Source organism: Rhamphochromis sp. 'chilingali' (genome assembly GCF_963969265.1).
Source record: "Rhamphochromis sp. 'chilingali' genome assembly, chromosome: 2".
Taxonomy (NCBI): Eukaryota; Metazoa; Chordata; class Actinopteri; order Cichliformes; family Cichlidae; genus Rhamphochromis; species Rhamphochromis sp. 'chilingali'.
This window is the reverse complement of record NC_137930.1, coordinates 27,700,207-27,715,962: the sequence shown is the minus strand read 5'-3', so window position 1 is coordinate 27,715,962 and position 15,756 is coordinate 27,700,207. Positions and strand designations below refer to the sequence as shown.

General features: G+C 39.2%; 2 protein-coding genes across 2 annotated transcripts; both read left to right on the top strand.

The window, feature by feature from the left end:
- Positions 1–2,427: 2,427 nt before the first annotated feature.
- pus1 (pseudouridine synthase 1) lies at positions 2,428–5,745 on the top strand. The gene is made up of 6 exons (XM_080875620.1): positions 2,428–2,763; positions 3,129–3,355; positions 4,172–4,309; positions 4,533–4,635; positions 4,746–5,446; positions 5,537–5,745. Exons 1-6 carry the CDS (start codon positions 2,700–2,702, stop codon positions 5,567–5,569), a joined length of 1,266 nt encoding a protein of 421 aa, XP_080731746.1. The 5' UTR covers positions 2,428–2,699; the 3' UTR covers positions 5,570–5,745.
- Positions 5,746–6,807: 1,062 nt separating this feature from the next.
- On the top strand, positions 6,808–14,383 carry noc4l (nucleolar complex associated 4 homolog). The gene is made up of 15 exons (XM_080874814.1): positions 6,808–6,983; positions 7,111–7,231; positions 7,329–7,435; positions 7,750–7,857; positions 8,032–8,181; positions 8,287–8,389; positions 8,535–8,569; positions 8,658–8,708; positions 8,790–8,901; positions 11,445–11,505; positions 11,616–11,726; positions 13,329–13,492; positions 13,589–13,671; positions 13,866–13,979; positions 14,069–14,383. The coding sequence occupies exons 1-15, from the start codon at positions 6,831–6,833 to the stop codon at positions 14,186–14,188; spliced, it is 1,593 nt and encodes a 530-aa protein (XP_080730940.1). The 5' UTR covers positions 6,808–6,830; the 3' UTR covers positions 14,189–14,383.
- Positions 14,384–15,756: the final 1,373 nt, after the last annotated feature.

Here is a 15,756-nt window from a genome sequence, read left to right as displayed (position 1 = left end):
ATTTTCTTGGTAAGACTTGATTATTATTAGCTGTTATGCTGAAAACACAGATCCTGTTGTTAAAAAAAGGATCCTGGCAGCACAACCATGAGCATTATTGTGACTTTTCCCCCTCAAATTTTAAATCAATAAAACACTTCTCACCTTGTGTCGCATGAAGTAAAAAAAGAAAAGGACAGCTAAATGACACGGTGTACTTACGTTGAAGTAGGTACTGTGGATTAATGGACCAAAGTGGAGCCATGATTGGTCACTTTAGTTGTTTACTGCAGTGTGATGAATGTTCAAAAATAAAGTATGATCACAAAGTGGTTGCAGTTTGAAAGCAAAGTGGTATGTCACTGCCCTTATCTCAAATAAGGACAGGCAATTATCACTTGACAGTTGAAGCACCTCTTCCTCGATGTAGTGTAAACAAATCAAGATGCGGGACTAAGTAGAATGAATTTAAGGACAGTGAAACTCATACAGAACCTGTTTCAGTATTTGCACATAAAATAAATCCATTTTCTTCTCATGTTTAGTAATGTCGGGTACAATCAGAGGCTTACATAACTTAGCCAGCAGGGTAATAGATGGTGTGGATGTTGTTGCTGACAATGAGGATAGTTTTTTTTAATCATTTTTATGTGTGGGAAGGAGTGAGTTTCAGTCCAGTCTCATTAAAGTTCTACTGTAGTTGTTTTCATATGAGGATATATCAGTGCGCACAGGAGTACAGGTGAGTGCAAGCTTTGCAAAAAAAAGGAAAAAAAGGCTTAGGTCTGTTTTGTTAGTATGCTGAATGGCATGCTGGGAACTCTTTTTTTTTTAGATTGATATCTTGCAAGTCTTAGGATGAGACCTCTCAGCACGTTGAGAATAAAAGGAAGACTTAGACCAGTGGTTGAACCTTACTCCTTGTTCATCAATGATGTGATTAGTTTGTTGTGCAATGTTTTAATTGCAAAAAACAAAACAACCCCCCCCCCCCCCCCCCCCCCCCCCCCAGATGTATCTTTATCTTTATGGTTAAGCTTGTATTCAACAAGCCATACCCTTGTTGAATACTGTGGTGAAGATGGCTGTATAAAGGCTGTATGAAGTCATAAATTAACAGAAAAGTACACCTCTGAGCTCCTTTATTCACCTACATTTATCAGCTGTTCTACAAATCTTCAAGAATCACTATATTACAGTAATGGTCCCAGTCGAGCATCCAGTTAGTTCTAAGTTTACTGGAAAAATGGGCTCATACACTGTGTGATATCGAATTGTTGAAACCAAGGCCCTTTTACCATACCTTGCCTATGTTTGGCTTTGGGTTTTCAGCATAAAACTAGCTGATCACCTTATAAGGCTCTCTAAAAAAGTGTAATTGTATAAGGGCATTCAAGGATGGCAACGTTAATTTGTTACTTGGAAACCAGCACATTCCTTGTTGTTCTTGGGAAAGACATAAACACACTGTTCTGGGGGTGCTTAACCTGTTTGTCTCCATAATTTGACTTTAGTGTTTATACACCTGTGTATAAACACAGCATGTTATAAGTGGCAAAGGTGAGGTCTTTGTAACCCTCAAGAAACAAACAGCTACCTTTCACAACAAGGCGGTGAGGGTTAGCCTTTGCCTTTAGCACATTAGGCTTCCCTGAGATGTCAATGATAAATATCTAATGTTAGATTAATAATATAATTTATTGTGTGTCCTTTACTCCCTTTACTGTTCAAGATCCTGAAGCGAACAGCAAAAAGCAAAAGGATCATTGCAGTAATGTCTGCACTGACACCATTGTTGTTTTGAAGAAAGCAAGATGACACCGCAAGCACTTAAACTTGTTCTCTTCATATAAAAAAGAATTTAAAAAAAGAAAAAGAAAACATGATTATTAATGTGTTTACTGGTTTTTGCTGCTCTCAAGTGGTCGAAAATATTACTACATATGTACAGAACTACATATGAATTTCCTCTTAGTTCCATGTAACTTTAGTTTGTAGGCATGTGTTTATTATCTTCTTAATTTCTATTCTCCCTATTAAATGTAAACACACTGAGCCATTATTGTTACATTGCTACCTCAAGACAGCAAATTTTTTTGAGTCGCCTGCCCAGACTGTGATTCTGATAATTTCCTGTTACACTGAAAATTATCCTATGTTGTAGTTATAAAAAAGACTTTTGATTTACACGAATATTATTATTAAATTAATAAAAAGTATAAATAGTCATATCTACCTTTTTGTACCCTTTTGGCGTTAAATAGTTAATAAAGTTTAAATTTAATCAAAGAAGGACAAAGCGGTATATATCGGTTACAATTCTCCCTAAAGAGTTAAATTCTAATGTCCTTTTCTGTGTTTGTTTTAAATACTTTATTTTTTCGCGATGACAAGAGCAGAAAGGAGAATGACGACAGTCTCGCGAGATTTTTGTTAGAGGTCAAAGTTGGCTTTTCCATGTGTGCATGTGCCTGTATGTGCAGGTTTACTACAGAGCGTTTCTGTGGGACTTAGCTACAGTTTCCCCGGTGTTCATATATGTTTATGAGCGTGGTTATTTAACCTTGTTTAAATATTTAGGAGACCTTTTTAAAGTTGGTTTTAGTTTGTTAAATTCTTCGCTAATACGCGCTAGCCTCGGCTTTTCAGCTGGTAGAGCAGATTGAATCTTTTGCAGTCTCTTTTAGCTGCTAGATCTTCTAAAGATGGTTTAGCGTGACATGTTTCGGGTCAGACCGCTGCTGAGTGCCTTAGTTAACCACCGACAGACGTTAAAGACAAACGGTAAGCCAACCTGACAGAAGCTATGTGACAGTATGTGCATTTGCAGTCTCCAGACTGTGGTTGGTTAGCTTCTGGTATCTTAATTCACTCATCGAACCAACTGGAAACAAATGCATCAGTGGTAAACATATATATATATTTATGTGTAGTATATTTGTTTGTGAAGGTGTTTTATCGCCACACAGTATAAATGTAGAAGGCATCACGAGTGTCTGTCCGATTTTTGCTATTTATTACTATTTTGTTTAGATTTATTACCTTTATATTGTCTTTATCGTACTTCCAATCTTAAAAGGCCTCTCAATCCGTGTATCACAGAACAGGGTAGTAGCTGTCACTGTTTAATTTCTGTGTTTCCTTCACAGGGGGTCTTTATAAGCCCTTTTGCACGATGAGTGAAGGAGGCATGGATAAGCAGACAGCTACACTGTTAAAAAGGACCAATGAGGAAAATGAAGACTCTGCTGAGAAGGTCCAGGCAGCTAAAAGGGTGAAGACAGATGGGGAACACGCTGAAGATGAAAAGAAATATCCAAAGAAGAAAGTGGTCCTGCTCATGGCGTACTCGGGAAAAGGATATTACGGGATGCAGGTATTAATAATAATAATAATAATAATAATAATAATAATGATGATGATAATAATACATTTTATTTAAAAATAGAACCTTTCAAAGCACCCAAGGACACTGTACAACAGATAAAGATACATTTATATTCTGCAGTTGTCTTGTTTTAAAGTTTTTCTGCCCTTTACCACACTTTTTTGATAAAAGCTTATTTCGGCTGCTCACATATTCATGAGTCGCTACAGCAGGTAGCTCCATGTGTTTCATTTGGCATTTTTTATGCCGGATGCCCTTCTGGGGTGGACAATAGAGAATAAATGTAGTTATATACGTTTATAAAAACAGATCTTAGGTGAGCCACACAGTAAGAAGGTCCTGGGTTTGACTCCTCCATCTAGCTATGGATTTTGCATGTTCTCCCCGTGTCTGTGGGTTGTCCCTGGGTACTCAGGCTTCCTCCCACACTCCAAAGACATGCTGTCAGTGGGTTTAGGTTAATTGGTGATTTCAAACTGTGAATGTGAGTGTGAATGGTTGCCTGCCTCTCTGTGTTAGTCCTGTGACAGATTGGCGACCTGTTCAGGGTGTTGCCACCTCTTACCCTATGACAGTTGGGATGGGCTCCAGCCCCCCATATCCCTGAATTGAATAAGCTGAAGAAAGTCAATGGTTGGCTGGATGAAACAGATCTTAGATATGAGACTGGTGGAAACAGATGAAGATCAGCCGCTGCCATCAGTGAATGTCATCATAATTAGTGGCAGTCAATGGCACATAGAAAACACTGGCCAATAAAGTGCAACATCCTTATTATTTTCATTATTTATTTATTTATTCCAGAGAAATCCTGGAAACTCTCAGTTCAGGACCATTGAAGATGATCTGGTTGCTGCTCTTATTAAATCTGGCTGCATTCCTGAAAACCACGGTGATGAGATGAAGAAGATGTCTTTCCAAAGATGTGCCAGAACAGATAAGGTATGTGCTCAGTGCACAATAAGAATTTACTGGTCAAAGCTTGGCCAACAAGGCAGATTAGAGGATATGTATCTTTACGTGTTATCTGTCTGTTAATGTTGTGCTGGTTTTATTTCTTGTCATCATGTAATTGTTAATAAGAATTAATTAAATTGTGTATTTCATTGTTAGTATTTATTTATGTGTTGAGTTATGTCGTTGACTTTTATATGAATGTATTCAGGGTGTGTCTGCTGCTGGCCAAGTGGTGTCTCTAAAAGTGAGGTTGATTGATGATATCATTGAAAAAATCAACGAGCATCTGCCACCGCAGATCAAAGTGCTTGGTGAGACACTACTTTATATTGTGAATTACAAGTCTAGGTTTTTGGTATGATGAGTACTGTTGGCATGAGTGTGTATGATTCATTTTTTTTCTCAACTTTTGAACCCACAGGACTAAAACGGGTGACGCAGGGTTTCAATTCTAAAAATAACTGTGATGCTCGTACGTACTCGTACATGCTTCCAACACTGGCCTTTTCCCCAAAAGACTATGATACCGGGAATATAGCAGCATTTCGCCTGGAACCAGAGACACTACAGAAGGTGAATCGCCTTTTTGCTCTCTACAAAGGCACACATAACTTCCACAACTTCACCTCTCAGAAGGCTCCAAGCGACCCCAGTGCCCGCCGCTACATCACAGAGATGTCCTGTGGGGAGCCTTTTATCCGCAGAAATTATGAGTTTGCAGTGATTACTGTGCGAGGCCAGAGCTTTATGCTGCATCAAATCCGCAAGATGATTGGCTTGGTGATTGCAGTGGTCAAGGGCTATGCAAAGGAGGAGGTGATGGAGCGGAGCTGGGGACATGAGAAGGTAGATGTCCCCAAAGCTCCGGGACTTGGCCTCATCCTGGAAAGGGTTCACTTTGACCGGTACAACAAACGTTTTGGGGGGGACGGGCTGCATGAGAAGCTGGAATGGGATCGCGAGGAGGAGGAAATCAAGGCCTTTAAAGAGGCACACATCTACCCCACCATTATTGAGACTGAGTGTGAAGAGGGCTCCATGGTCTGCTGGATGGCCACTCTCCCCATCCATGACTTTGAGGCCACATCTATTGAAGTGCAAGACGATAAAGTTAAAAAACAGGTATCCAAGAAGATACATTTATTTTAAAATGTTTTTTTAACATTGAAAATCTGTTTTTTATTTTTAAATATAATTGTTCTCTTCCTGCAGGATGATGCAGATGAAGGAAATGACTCTGATTAGGCCACTCTGCCAGCAGAAAGAAGATGCATCATCATGTGTTTTTTTTTTTTTTTGTTTTTTTAACTGCTGATACAGACATTTTCACTGGGATTAAATCTTGTTTCTTTTATACAAATGTTATTAACAAGCAAGTAATAAAAGCTTCTGTTCTTTAATGCAACCTGCTTGGTTTCCTAATATTAGTTTACCACTAAAACAACTTTGGATAGCTGGTTTGTTTGATGTTTCTGCAGTAATAACTGGCTGCCTACTCTTGAAAATAGACTCTTAATGCTACAGCGACATTTAAATTGTCAGAAGAATTGTGTACTACTGCATACTCAAATAACAACATCAACTTATGACGTTTCATCTCTTAATAAGTTTAAATCCCACATTTATGACTTTCTCTGATAATAGCAGTGAGCTGTATTTACAGGACTTTGCAAAAGTCTTGCCCCACTCCTCATTTCTTTATATTTTATTTTCAAGAAGAAGTTTTTTTAAAGTGATCTTCAGCAATAATCCTCTGGGCTTTCTGAAGGACTCTAAAAGTTTTTCTTTGGACACTGGTTGCTTTTTCACTCATTGACAGTTCTTTGAAGGAATCTTTTTCAGTTTGTTAAACTATTTAATGATGACCTATGGCTATGTGATTACTTAATGTGGGGAGGTTCAGGAAGAAATGTAAGAGAGCGTTGCAAAGCAAGGACGTGCCAGAAGAAAGATCAACACATCTGTAAAGCAAGCAGTACACAGGGGCGCCAAAACGACCCCAGTGCCTGCCACTACATCACAGAGATGTCCTGTGGTGAGCCTTGAAACAGTGAGTTGTTCTAAACAGATAATTATGAATTTCAAAATCTTATTTGGTTTTCATATGTGCCCATTTTCAGTGATATAACTTTTTCAACCGTCTCTTGATTTTGCCACATTTTTCAAGTAACCTATATTTGACAACAGCATAATAAAACATGAAATTCTGTTTTTGGTGTTCCACCAAAATCTTTAGTGTGCCCCATATGGAGGTGCCCCTGGCAGTATATTTAACATAGTACATCTGTCTTATGTGTCCTTCAGTCCACTGTCAGAAGTATAAGGAAAATCTAATTAATATTATAAAGCAAAAGGTTTTATAAGGGTGCCATATTTCTGGAAGATAGACGAACATCACTGAGAGGTTATGACGCTTCACACTCCATACCAGCTGGTGGCGGTAACGCACCAGTTCCTGCTTTATTACCGGCAGTAAACCTCAAAGAAGAAGCACCATCAAGTAAACATGGCACCGGCCAAAAAGCGCAACGTGAGTTCGGTAAAAACAGCAGAAAAGAGTGCAAAAAAAGCCAAAGTAGATCTCAGCAAAACTGTCGAGCGTATCCTCGAGAGCAGAAAGCATGCCAACGATGTTTTCGACATTCTCGAGAGCCTTCAGGTATAAATTTCCACACCTAAACATCCACGCTGTACTAAAACCTTGCCATTTAGCTAACCTTAGCATGATCACCGCTGGGCAGCTTTCAGTAAGTATACGTGTTTGTTTCCTTCGTGTTTGTGAGCAGGCAGAACAAGAGAAGGAGGTTATCAGCGCAGTCGCTGCGTGCAGCGAGCTGTTCTGTGCGCTGCTGGAGAGGAAGGAGCTGTTCTTGGGAAAGCTCCCTGGAGAGGAGGACGCATTGAGCGGTTAGTATACGATTGTAACCCGATTACCAACAGCAGTTCTGAGGTGGATGTATGCGTGTTGCTCCTGTCGCCATTTACCTGGGTTTGTCTGGTCCAGGGGGCTACAGCGCCGAGGACAAGTACCGGATATTTATGCGACACCGGTACACCAGTTGTGTTGAGATCCTGTTAGAGCACCTCAGCCATGAGCAGTATGACATCAAGGTGAGCTGTCTCTCTGTGACTTCTCCTTCCGTCACACGTTAATTAAACTTAAGAGAAACAAATTAATACATGTCTTCACTTTTTTATCCACCTGACTGTTAGAACGAAAGGCTCACATTAGACATGTTTGCTGGGGGTTCAGTATCTATTTTGCACAGACGTGTTGAAAGTTTCTGTGTTGTACGGGGAGTTATCTTTTACAGTTTTGCATTGTGCAATTGATTACGTTGCTTGCAGTTCTTGGGGACTTGAGGGAGGCAATGATATTCATTTAAATAAGAAAAATACATGATTAGATAACTTTTTGGATACAGGAGAGTGCCATGTGCTGCCTGATGAAATTTGCTGCCGGAGAAGGACTGCATCCTCTTGAGGACTTGGACTGGAGTGAACATTACAGCTTCCCAAGGGAACTGATCCAGGTAGCATGTTGGCTATGATTTCTAGGATTAATAAGTATTAGTAATTTCTGTGTTCTTTTGGGTGACTTAAGTACTTCTTTCAGCTTATTACTCAAGGCAAAAATAGCTTTTCCCGAAAGATACACTTTGTCATTTGTGGCTCCTCCTGATATTTCTTTTTTCTTGTACTGCCAGGCACTGGTGGACAACCTTCTGTCTAAAGCTACAGACAATTCCCTGCTGATCTCCAGGTTCCAGGAGTTTCTCGAGATGGAGGATGTGCGCTATTATGTAATGAGCTCCATCCGGGACAACGTCGGCAAAGTCATGGACAAAAGCAAAGGGGTAGGAAATCATCACCTGTCTGCTGTAGACGTTTAGGTGGATGCTTTCTTTCTGTGTTAAAGACATTATGGGATTTGCTAAATACTGCTTGTTTGTTCCTTCCAGGCTGTGGTGCCTGTATATCAGAACAATGTGTTCACACTCATGTCCAGCATCAGCATGCCAAACCAGGAGTCAGAGCTGACCAATTTTATGGTCAAACAGGAAGGTAATACTTTTTAAGATGTGATAATCACAGTGGGAGTCCCTCTGTCTTTTGTCGTGATGATAAAATGTCACTGCAGAGGGAGAAAATCCAGTTTGGGGACTTTTTTTTTTTTTTTATAAGTCAATAATGGCATTTTTTTTCTCAGCCAAGCATGAGGACTGGAAAGCTGCCAAGCTGCATGTAAGTAAAATACTTTAAATCAAATCTTCACATTTCTGTTTGCCAACAAAAAGGTTTTCTGAATGCTATTAGATCTTCTGCCACACAGGAACATAAGCGTGTCTTTGAGAGGATGTGGCTTGGCTTTCTGAAGTATAAGGTAAGTAGATTAGACCAACAGTCTCTTCTCTGTTTTGTGCTCTGTGATATGTCTCATTAATGTTTGATGTCTGTATTGTAGTTGCCAAACAGCATGTATAAAAAGGTCCTGGTGATACTACATGACTCCATTCTGCCGTATATGAGCAAACCCACGCTCATGATCGACTTCTTGACTGCTGCCTATGAAATTGGTAAGTTATGTGTGTGCTCGTGGCTCTATGGTGACGGTACTTCACCATGAGGTCGACTGACATCTGTAACTTTTAAGGTATTTTCACATCTGGTCTGTGATAGTTTTAGAAGTCTGAACTGTAGTGATAGTGACTGTGTTTGAAATATAAAAGAATCCTAAAATTTAAATATTTTGAATTAAATAATTAATTTGGTACAAACACAACAAAAATGCTACAGTACATTGTCTACAGCATAAATGTAAATGCTCCATAAAAAACACAGGAAGATTTCATTATTAGAGTTACAGTGAAGCGATTCTTTAGCTTTGTTAGTTTTAGATTGATTAATGAGAATTTAACAGTGTTTTGTTGTTTTACTTACTTCAACTGGGATTATATCTGCTTGTGCATGGACATCAGCGAACACTAGGGGGAAGTAGTTGTTAGAATATTATTTTTCCAGTTCACTATAGTGACCTCTATAGTGAAATGCCCTCTGACCAAATTTATTGCACTCGGACCCAAGCCTAACCTCACGCAGAGTATAACGCATCTGCGTCACCTGACTCGTGTATCTGTTTGTCTAGCTATCCTATGAACATGAAAAATATTTGAGAGCTTTGTGGATTCAAGTTGTTTTTATGTGACATGCTTTTTGGCGGGGCTGTGCAGTATGTACACTTTCCATACTGTAATTTTTTTTAAATGAACTTGAACAGCAGTTCTCCAAGCACTCTGAAGGTCTTTCAAAGTTTTTCTTTAGTCACTGACTGCTTTTTAACCTTTTTCAGTCCAGTCCATGTGCCTAATCATTTACAGAGGAATAACCAGTGTTGGGAAGGTTACTTTTAAAATGTATTCCGTTACAGAATACAGAATACATGCCCCAAAATGTATTCTGTAACGTATTCCGTTACGTTACTCAATGACAGTAACGTATTCTGAATACTTTGGATTACTTAATATATTATCATGCTTTTTACAACAACGTGAATGTACTATTGCTGTGTGATTTATTACTATTACTGAAGGTCCGCGACTCCAAACTGTAGTAAAGGGACCTCTGACTAATACGGCGGGGTCCCTGTCGGCTCGTAGCCGAAAAATAGCTTTACTTTGTTGTCTGGGTCAACTTTTCTTATGAGAGACAGAGAGAGGCGTTGAAAGACTGCTCCAACGGAACTTATTGTTTTCGGAGGAAAACACGAACACGGTGTACAGTCGAGTCTTAATAGCTTACTTACAACTGGGCTCGTCAGGCACTCTTCTTGGCTGCAGTGGTTATTATTATATTTACATGCTTCCAGCTCCCGTTTTTCCTCGATGACACTCGTACCTTTCCACTCGCCTTTTTCTCCCTCCTCGCTCACAGACACATAACGTGTATAGCAGTCCATTCTCCTGCAGCACGGACTACACTGCCCATGATGCTACATTCTTTAGAGCTATACTTGTAGCATTCTGCCTGTTAGCTTAGCACAACAATAACAACAACAACAACAACAACGAAAAGGCGCTCTGTCACCCAGGAAACACACAGTCGCAGAGAGAGAGAGAGCGTCGCCCTGTAACCATGGCAACCGTAACGCTGCTGCCTGGAACAACAGAACGTAGCTGTCAAACAAAACCCAAACAGTCCTGACCCGCGACAAAATGAAACAGGAAAGTACCCCAGTGTATTCCATTTATTTCAACAAAGTAACTGTATTCTGAATACCACCTTTTTAAACGGTAACTGTAACGGAATACAGTTACTCATATTTTGTATTTTAAATACGTAACGGCGGTACATGTATTCCGTTACTCCCCAATACTGGGAATAACAAACAACTTGGCAAAGAACCTGTTTTAAATTGTCTCTCTGCACTTTGTTATTAGCACCATGGTCACAAAAATAAATCATTTGTTGTTTTTTTTGTTTTTTGTTTTTCATTTTTGTAGCTGAATCTTAGAAAAATTCCATCAAAATGCTTTTAGCTGAAAACATGGCATATGTCAGCATAGCATGCAGTGTGTTCTTAAAAAATATTCAAGGAAACTGGACAAATGGAGGACAAAACAAGACATGGCAGGCTTAAACACCTATCCATGGCAAATGAACAGCATCTGAAAATCATGTCCTTAAGAAATAGGAAAAAAGAGAGGATGCAACAAAGACTTGACACAGAACCCAAGAGTCTCAGTGACATACGAGGACTTTCAGGAAGCCGTTTTTAAGGAAGCAAAACAAGGAGAAAAGGTTGAAGTATACTAAATTACACAAGAACTGGACTGAACGTCAATGTCAACAAATTTTATGAAGTAATGAATACAAGTTTTATTTCAAATAATTGTCAATGCGTATGGATGAGGTGAGTGTCTACATCTGTAAAGCACGGTGGAGGCTCTGTCATGGTTTGGTGTTGAGAATCTTGATAGAATTATGAGCACAAAAGTACCATCAGATGTTCAAAAATACTATTTCAGAATGTGAAAGGTGGAAAAACAACACTTTCATATGTTCATCTACAGCTTTGCTATAAAGTGATGGTAATCAGCAGGTTCTTGTCTTCATCGAACAGGTGGGGCAATCAGCCTGCTAGCACTCAATGGCCTTTTTGTCCTCATACATCAACACAACCTGTGAGTGAAAAGCACATTTTTTTTTGTCTCTTTTACTAGATCAGATTATTTACAGTAAAATGGGAGACATTTGATCACATAAATCAAAACCACGTGTTGTGTGTTTGCAGAGATTATCCTGATTTCTACAAGAAGTTGTATAATCTACTTGAGCCTTCTGTTTTTCATGTGAAGTACAGAGCACGCTTTTTCCATTTAGCCAATGTCTTCCTTAGCTCCAGGTAAGAATTCAGTCACATATTTCAAAATCCTTTTTTATTCATTTATAAATCAGATTCTGTAAAATGTTGGAACATTTAAAAAAAAAAGAAAAAAGAATTCACTGACTTTTGAGTCTCATAAATCGATATTTTATTCACAATAGAACATAGCAAACAGTTTTAAGATTTTCTATGAAAAAAATTTAGAATTTAATGGCAGCACATCTCAAAGTTGGGACTGAGGGGAAAAAGGGTGGAAAAATAAGTGGTATTAAAAAGAAATTGCTGAAGGAATATTTTGTAACTAATTAGGATAACTGGCAACAGGTCAGTAACATGATGGGATATATAAAGAGGATCTTAGAGAGGCAGAGTTTCTCAGAACAAATTTGCAAAAACAGAGTCTTTAAATTTTACAGCAATTTCAGAATCATGTTCCTTGACATACAGTTGTAGGCTACAATACATAAAATAAAAAGATTCGGAGAATCTGGAGAAATCTCACGCTGAAGTCAATACTGGATAACCATGATCCTTGAGCCTGTCATGGAAGTGTAAAGTGTAAAGTAAAAAGTGTAAAAGTAAAGTGTAAAGTGTAAAGTGTGCGTGTTAGTCCCCATAGGGAAATAGTTCCTCTGCATTTAACCCATTCACCCAGTGAAGCAGTGGGCAGCCACCAGTGCAGCGCCCGGGGAGCAGTGTGTAGGGACGGTACCTTTCTCAGGGGTACCTCAGGGTAGCTGTTCAGTTGAGTCGAACCCCGGACCTTCCGATCATGGGAAATCCCTGCATGAGCTTAGGTGCAAATCCAGAAATCATTGTCTATGAACATTGTTCACTGTGTCGCTCACAATTGCAGGTTAAAGCTCTGTCATACAAAGAAGAAGTCGTATGTGAACATGATCCAATAAAGCCACCATCTTCTCTTGGCCAAAGCTCATTTAAAATGGACTGAGGCAAAGTGGAAAACTGTTTTGTTGGACATGGACACCACATCCTCCGGATTACAGAGGAGAGGGACCATTCAGGTTTTTTTAGCTCTTTGTTTAGTCCCTGATGGTATGAAGGTGCATTGGTGCCTATGGAGTCATCACTGCTGAGAGCAGCGTGTGCTCTCATCCAGATTAAGTCTTTTCCAATTAAAGGCCTTGCATTTTTTTACCAAGACAACGCTAAACTCCATATTGGAGATGTTACAGAAGCGCGGCTTCACTGTTGAAAAGTCACGGCGCTGCACCAGCAGTTAGCTGTTAGAATCCTGTATCAGAAACTTATACCAGCCGCTGCTCTCCTCAGTTCCCAGATGTTTAAAAGAAAGATGATACTACGCCCTGTCCAGACTTTTTTGAAATGTTTTCCTTTTACTCAGTTTAAACATTTATTATGTTTTCTATGTTCTATTGTGAGTTTATCAAATCTGTAAATTATTGCATTCAGGTTTTTACTCTTTACACAGCATGAATGTTGTTTTGTGGGTGACCTGCTGTTATTTTTATGAGCTTTGGCTGAACTATTTAAGCTGCTAAACAGACCAAATATAAGCGTCCTACTACTTAAATAATGAGCATGAAAGCTCAGGATCTACATTGCTAAAATGCATGTTCTGTTTTTGGTTTCCTTCAGTCACTTGCCAGTTTACTTAGTGGCTGCATTTGCCAAACGTCTGGCTCGCCTGGCTCTCACGGCACCGCCTACAGCCCTTCTCATAGTGCTGCCCTTCATCTACAACCTGATCCGTCGCCACCCGTCCTGCAGAGTCCTCATTCACAAGCCCAGCGCAGAAGATGGTGAGTTTCAGACTTTTGTAGTTGGGATCGGTGTGTTAACAGTCTATGAATTGTCTGTAGGATATGTGATAAATGTTTGCTTTTGTGTGGTGACAGAACCTTTTGAGGATCCTTATCTGACGGATGAAGAGGATCCTGCTCAGTGCCGTGCCTTAGAAAGCAGCTTGTGGGAAATTAAGGTGTGCAGGCAATAACTTTAGATTCCCAAATGAATTACCTCTGTCGCTGATGACAACTGACTTTTGAGTTTTGATATTTCTCATTTTTTTCTCTTTGGCGAAAACATGTTGAAGAGATGTCACAAACGATTGAAAGTCCAATTTAAGTGGAGGAGTCACTAAAATGACACATTTTCCTGTCGTCTTTTCTATAGTCGCTGCAAAAGCATTACCATCCAGATGTGGCTAAAGCTGCACTGCTGATCAACACACCTTTGTCAGAACAGGAGGATGACATCAGTGAGACACTAGAGGTCACAACGTATGAGGTGACGCTTCAAGAATTAGTTTTCCTCTTATTTCTGGTCAAATTAAATTTGGTTTAGATGAATAAGTTATTTCATTTTCTTTTTCACAGCTGATGGAAAAAGACCTGAAGCAACCCGAGATCAAGAGCGTCCCACTGGAATTTGAAACTGCCACACGGTTACTAAAAGGAGGGGGAGACGTGTTAGGACAGCACTTCTGTCTGGCATAAAATGAGTCAAAACAACGGACCACGTTTGCCTTGTTAGAACCTTTTTACACTCGTTCATCTTTTATCTCAAGTGCTTTTCAGAAAGTGTTGCCCAAATCTTCTCCATGAAAATTAGATGCTTTTTTGCTTTTTTAAATTCTATATTACTGTCCTCGATGTGTGACTGTTGTATGCCAATAAAAACATTTTCTAGAACTGATGGTCTTTGAAGGCATTGTTACTTGAAATCAATTATACACAATTTCAAGAATTCAAAGAAAGAATGTAAACAGGAAATTGTTGGTAAATGTTAAGCTATGCTAAAACTCAGGTTTTCTGCTTCCAGTTAAACAACAAAGTCATTCAGTGCGTATTTTCACTTAATGTGGCTGCATTTTGGTCCTCCAAAATCAGGCAGGAGATGCTCAATTTGCTATACTGTCCTGAGCAAAAATCTCGTCACCCCTCGTTATCTTTGGACAGTGGTTGTTTCTTTGCTCCGGTCCTTGTACCTGACCATTTTCAGAGGAACAGTTTTTTTTCTTAAGCCACTTATCACTGCCCTTGTTTTATGAATCATAACACATAAATTTTTTTTAGTTGAATATTTGAAAAAAAACAAACAAAGGAAATGTTATGATGATTTGCATCAGCAAGGTGTTCTTAAAGAGCTATTAGCCAAAAAACTTGGTATATCTCAGCATGGTGTGTAGTGTCAGGCCTAAAAAACGTATTTACAGCAGATGAACGGTCTTAAAGTCATTACTGTTGAAAATGGCAAAGCATCCAGCAAAGACATGATACAAAAGCTGAGAGATGCATGTGGCCCTTCAGTTGATGTGTCTAATGTTCATTGAAGTCTCATCAGAAATGGTCTTAGTGGAAGGGTGGCTGTGAAGAAGCCATTCATAATGCAGGGGAGTGGGGAGAAGAAGCTGAAGTATGCCAAATTTCACCTGATCTGGACTAAAAATCAATAGCAAGAAGCATTGAGAATCTATATTTAAAGTTTTTACTTCAAATCCCCATTGTGTCATGACAGAGGTACAATAGTGGGGGTCTATAGGCATGGTTAAAACATGGTAGAGGCGCTGTCATGGTTTGGGGCTGCCGACAGTGGTGTTGGCGATCACGTCAAAATTGATACATTCAGACCTGGATCCTACATGCAAAACCAGCTGGGGAAAGCTGGGAAAAAAAGCACACAATGGAATACTATCAGTCATGAATTGGTCTCCACAGAGCACGAACCTCACATTATTGAAGCAGTGTGGGATCATCTTGACAGAGAATAGAGCAAAAGCCATCCAACATCCAAAGAAGAGATGTGAATTTCCTCAAGAAACCTGGAGAGCTATTCCCGAAAACGACTTAAAGAAAAGAAGAACCCATATGGAAAAGAAATAGTAAAAACATATACGAGTTACTCATGAAAGTGGCCACTTTCTCATTACTTTCATATATTTTTTTAGTAAGTATACAAAACATACAAGTTTCATTATATAATTTTTCAAGGGATCTTATATGTGTTTTCACTCTTGTATGCTTTTCATACAAGTGTCATACAAGACAGATAAAAACCTTATAAG

Coding starts and splice junctions, on each gene's coding strand:
- pus1 (XM_080875620.1), top strand. CDS start 2,700: ATGTTTCGGGTCAGACCGCTGCTGAGTGCCTTAGTTAACCACCGACAG. Junction 2,764..3,128: donor ACAGACGTTAAAGACAAACG/GTAAGCCAACCT, acceptor TTTCCTTCACAG/GGGGTCTTTATAAGCCCTTT. Junction 3,356..4,171: donor AAGGATATTACGGGATGCAG/GTATTAATAATA, acceptor TATTTATTCCAG/AGAAATCCTGGAAACTCTCA.
- noc4l (XM_080874814.1), top strand. CDS start 6,831: ATGGCACCGGCCAAAAAGCGCAACGTGAGTTCGGTAAAAACAGCAGAA. Junction 11,506..11,615: donor CTCATACATCAACACAACCT/GTGAGTGAAAAG, acceptor GTGTGTTTGCAG/AGATTATCCTGATTTCTACA. Junction 13,493..13,588: donor CAAGCCCAGCGCAGAAGATG/GTGAGTTTCAGA, acceptor GTGTGGTGACAG/AACCTTTTGAGGATCCTTAT.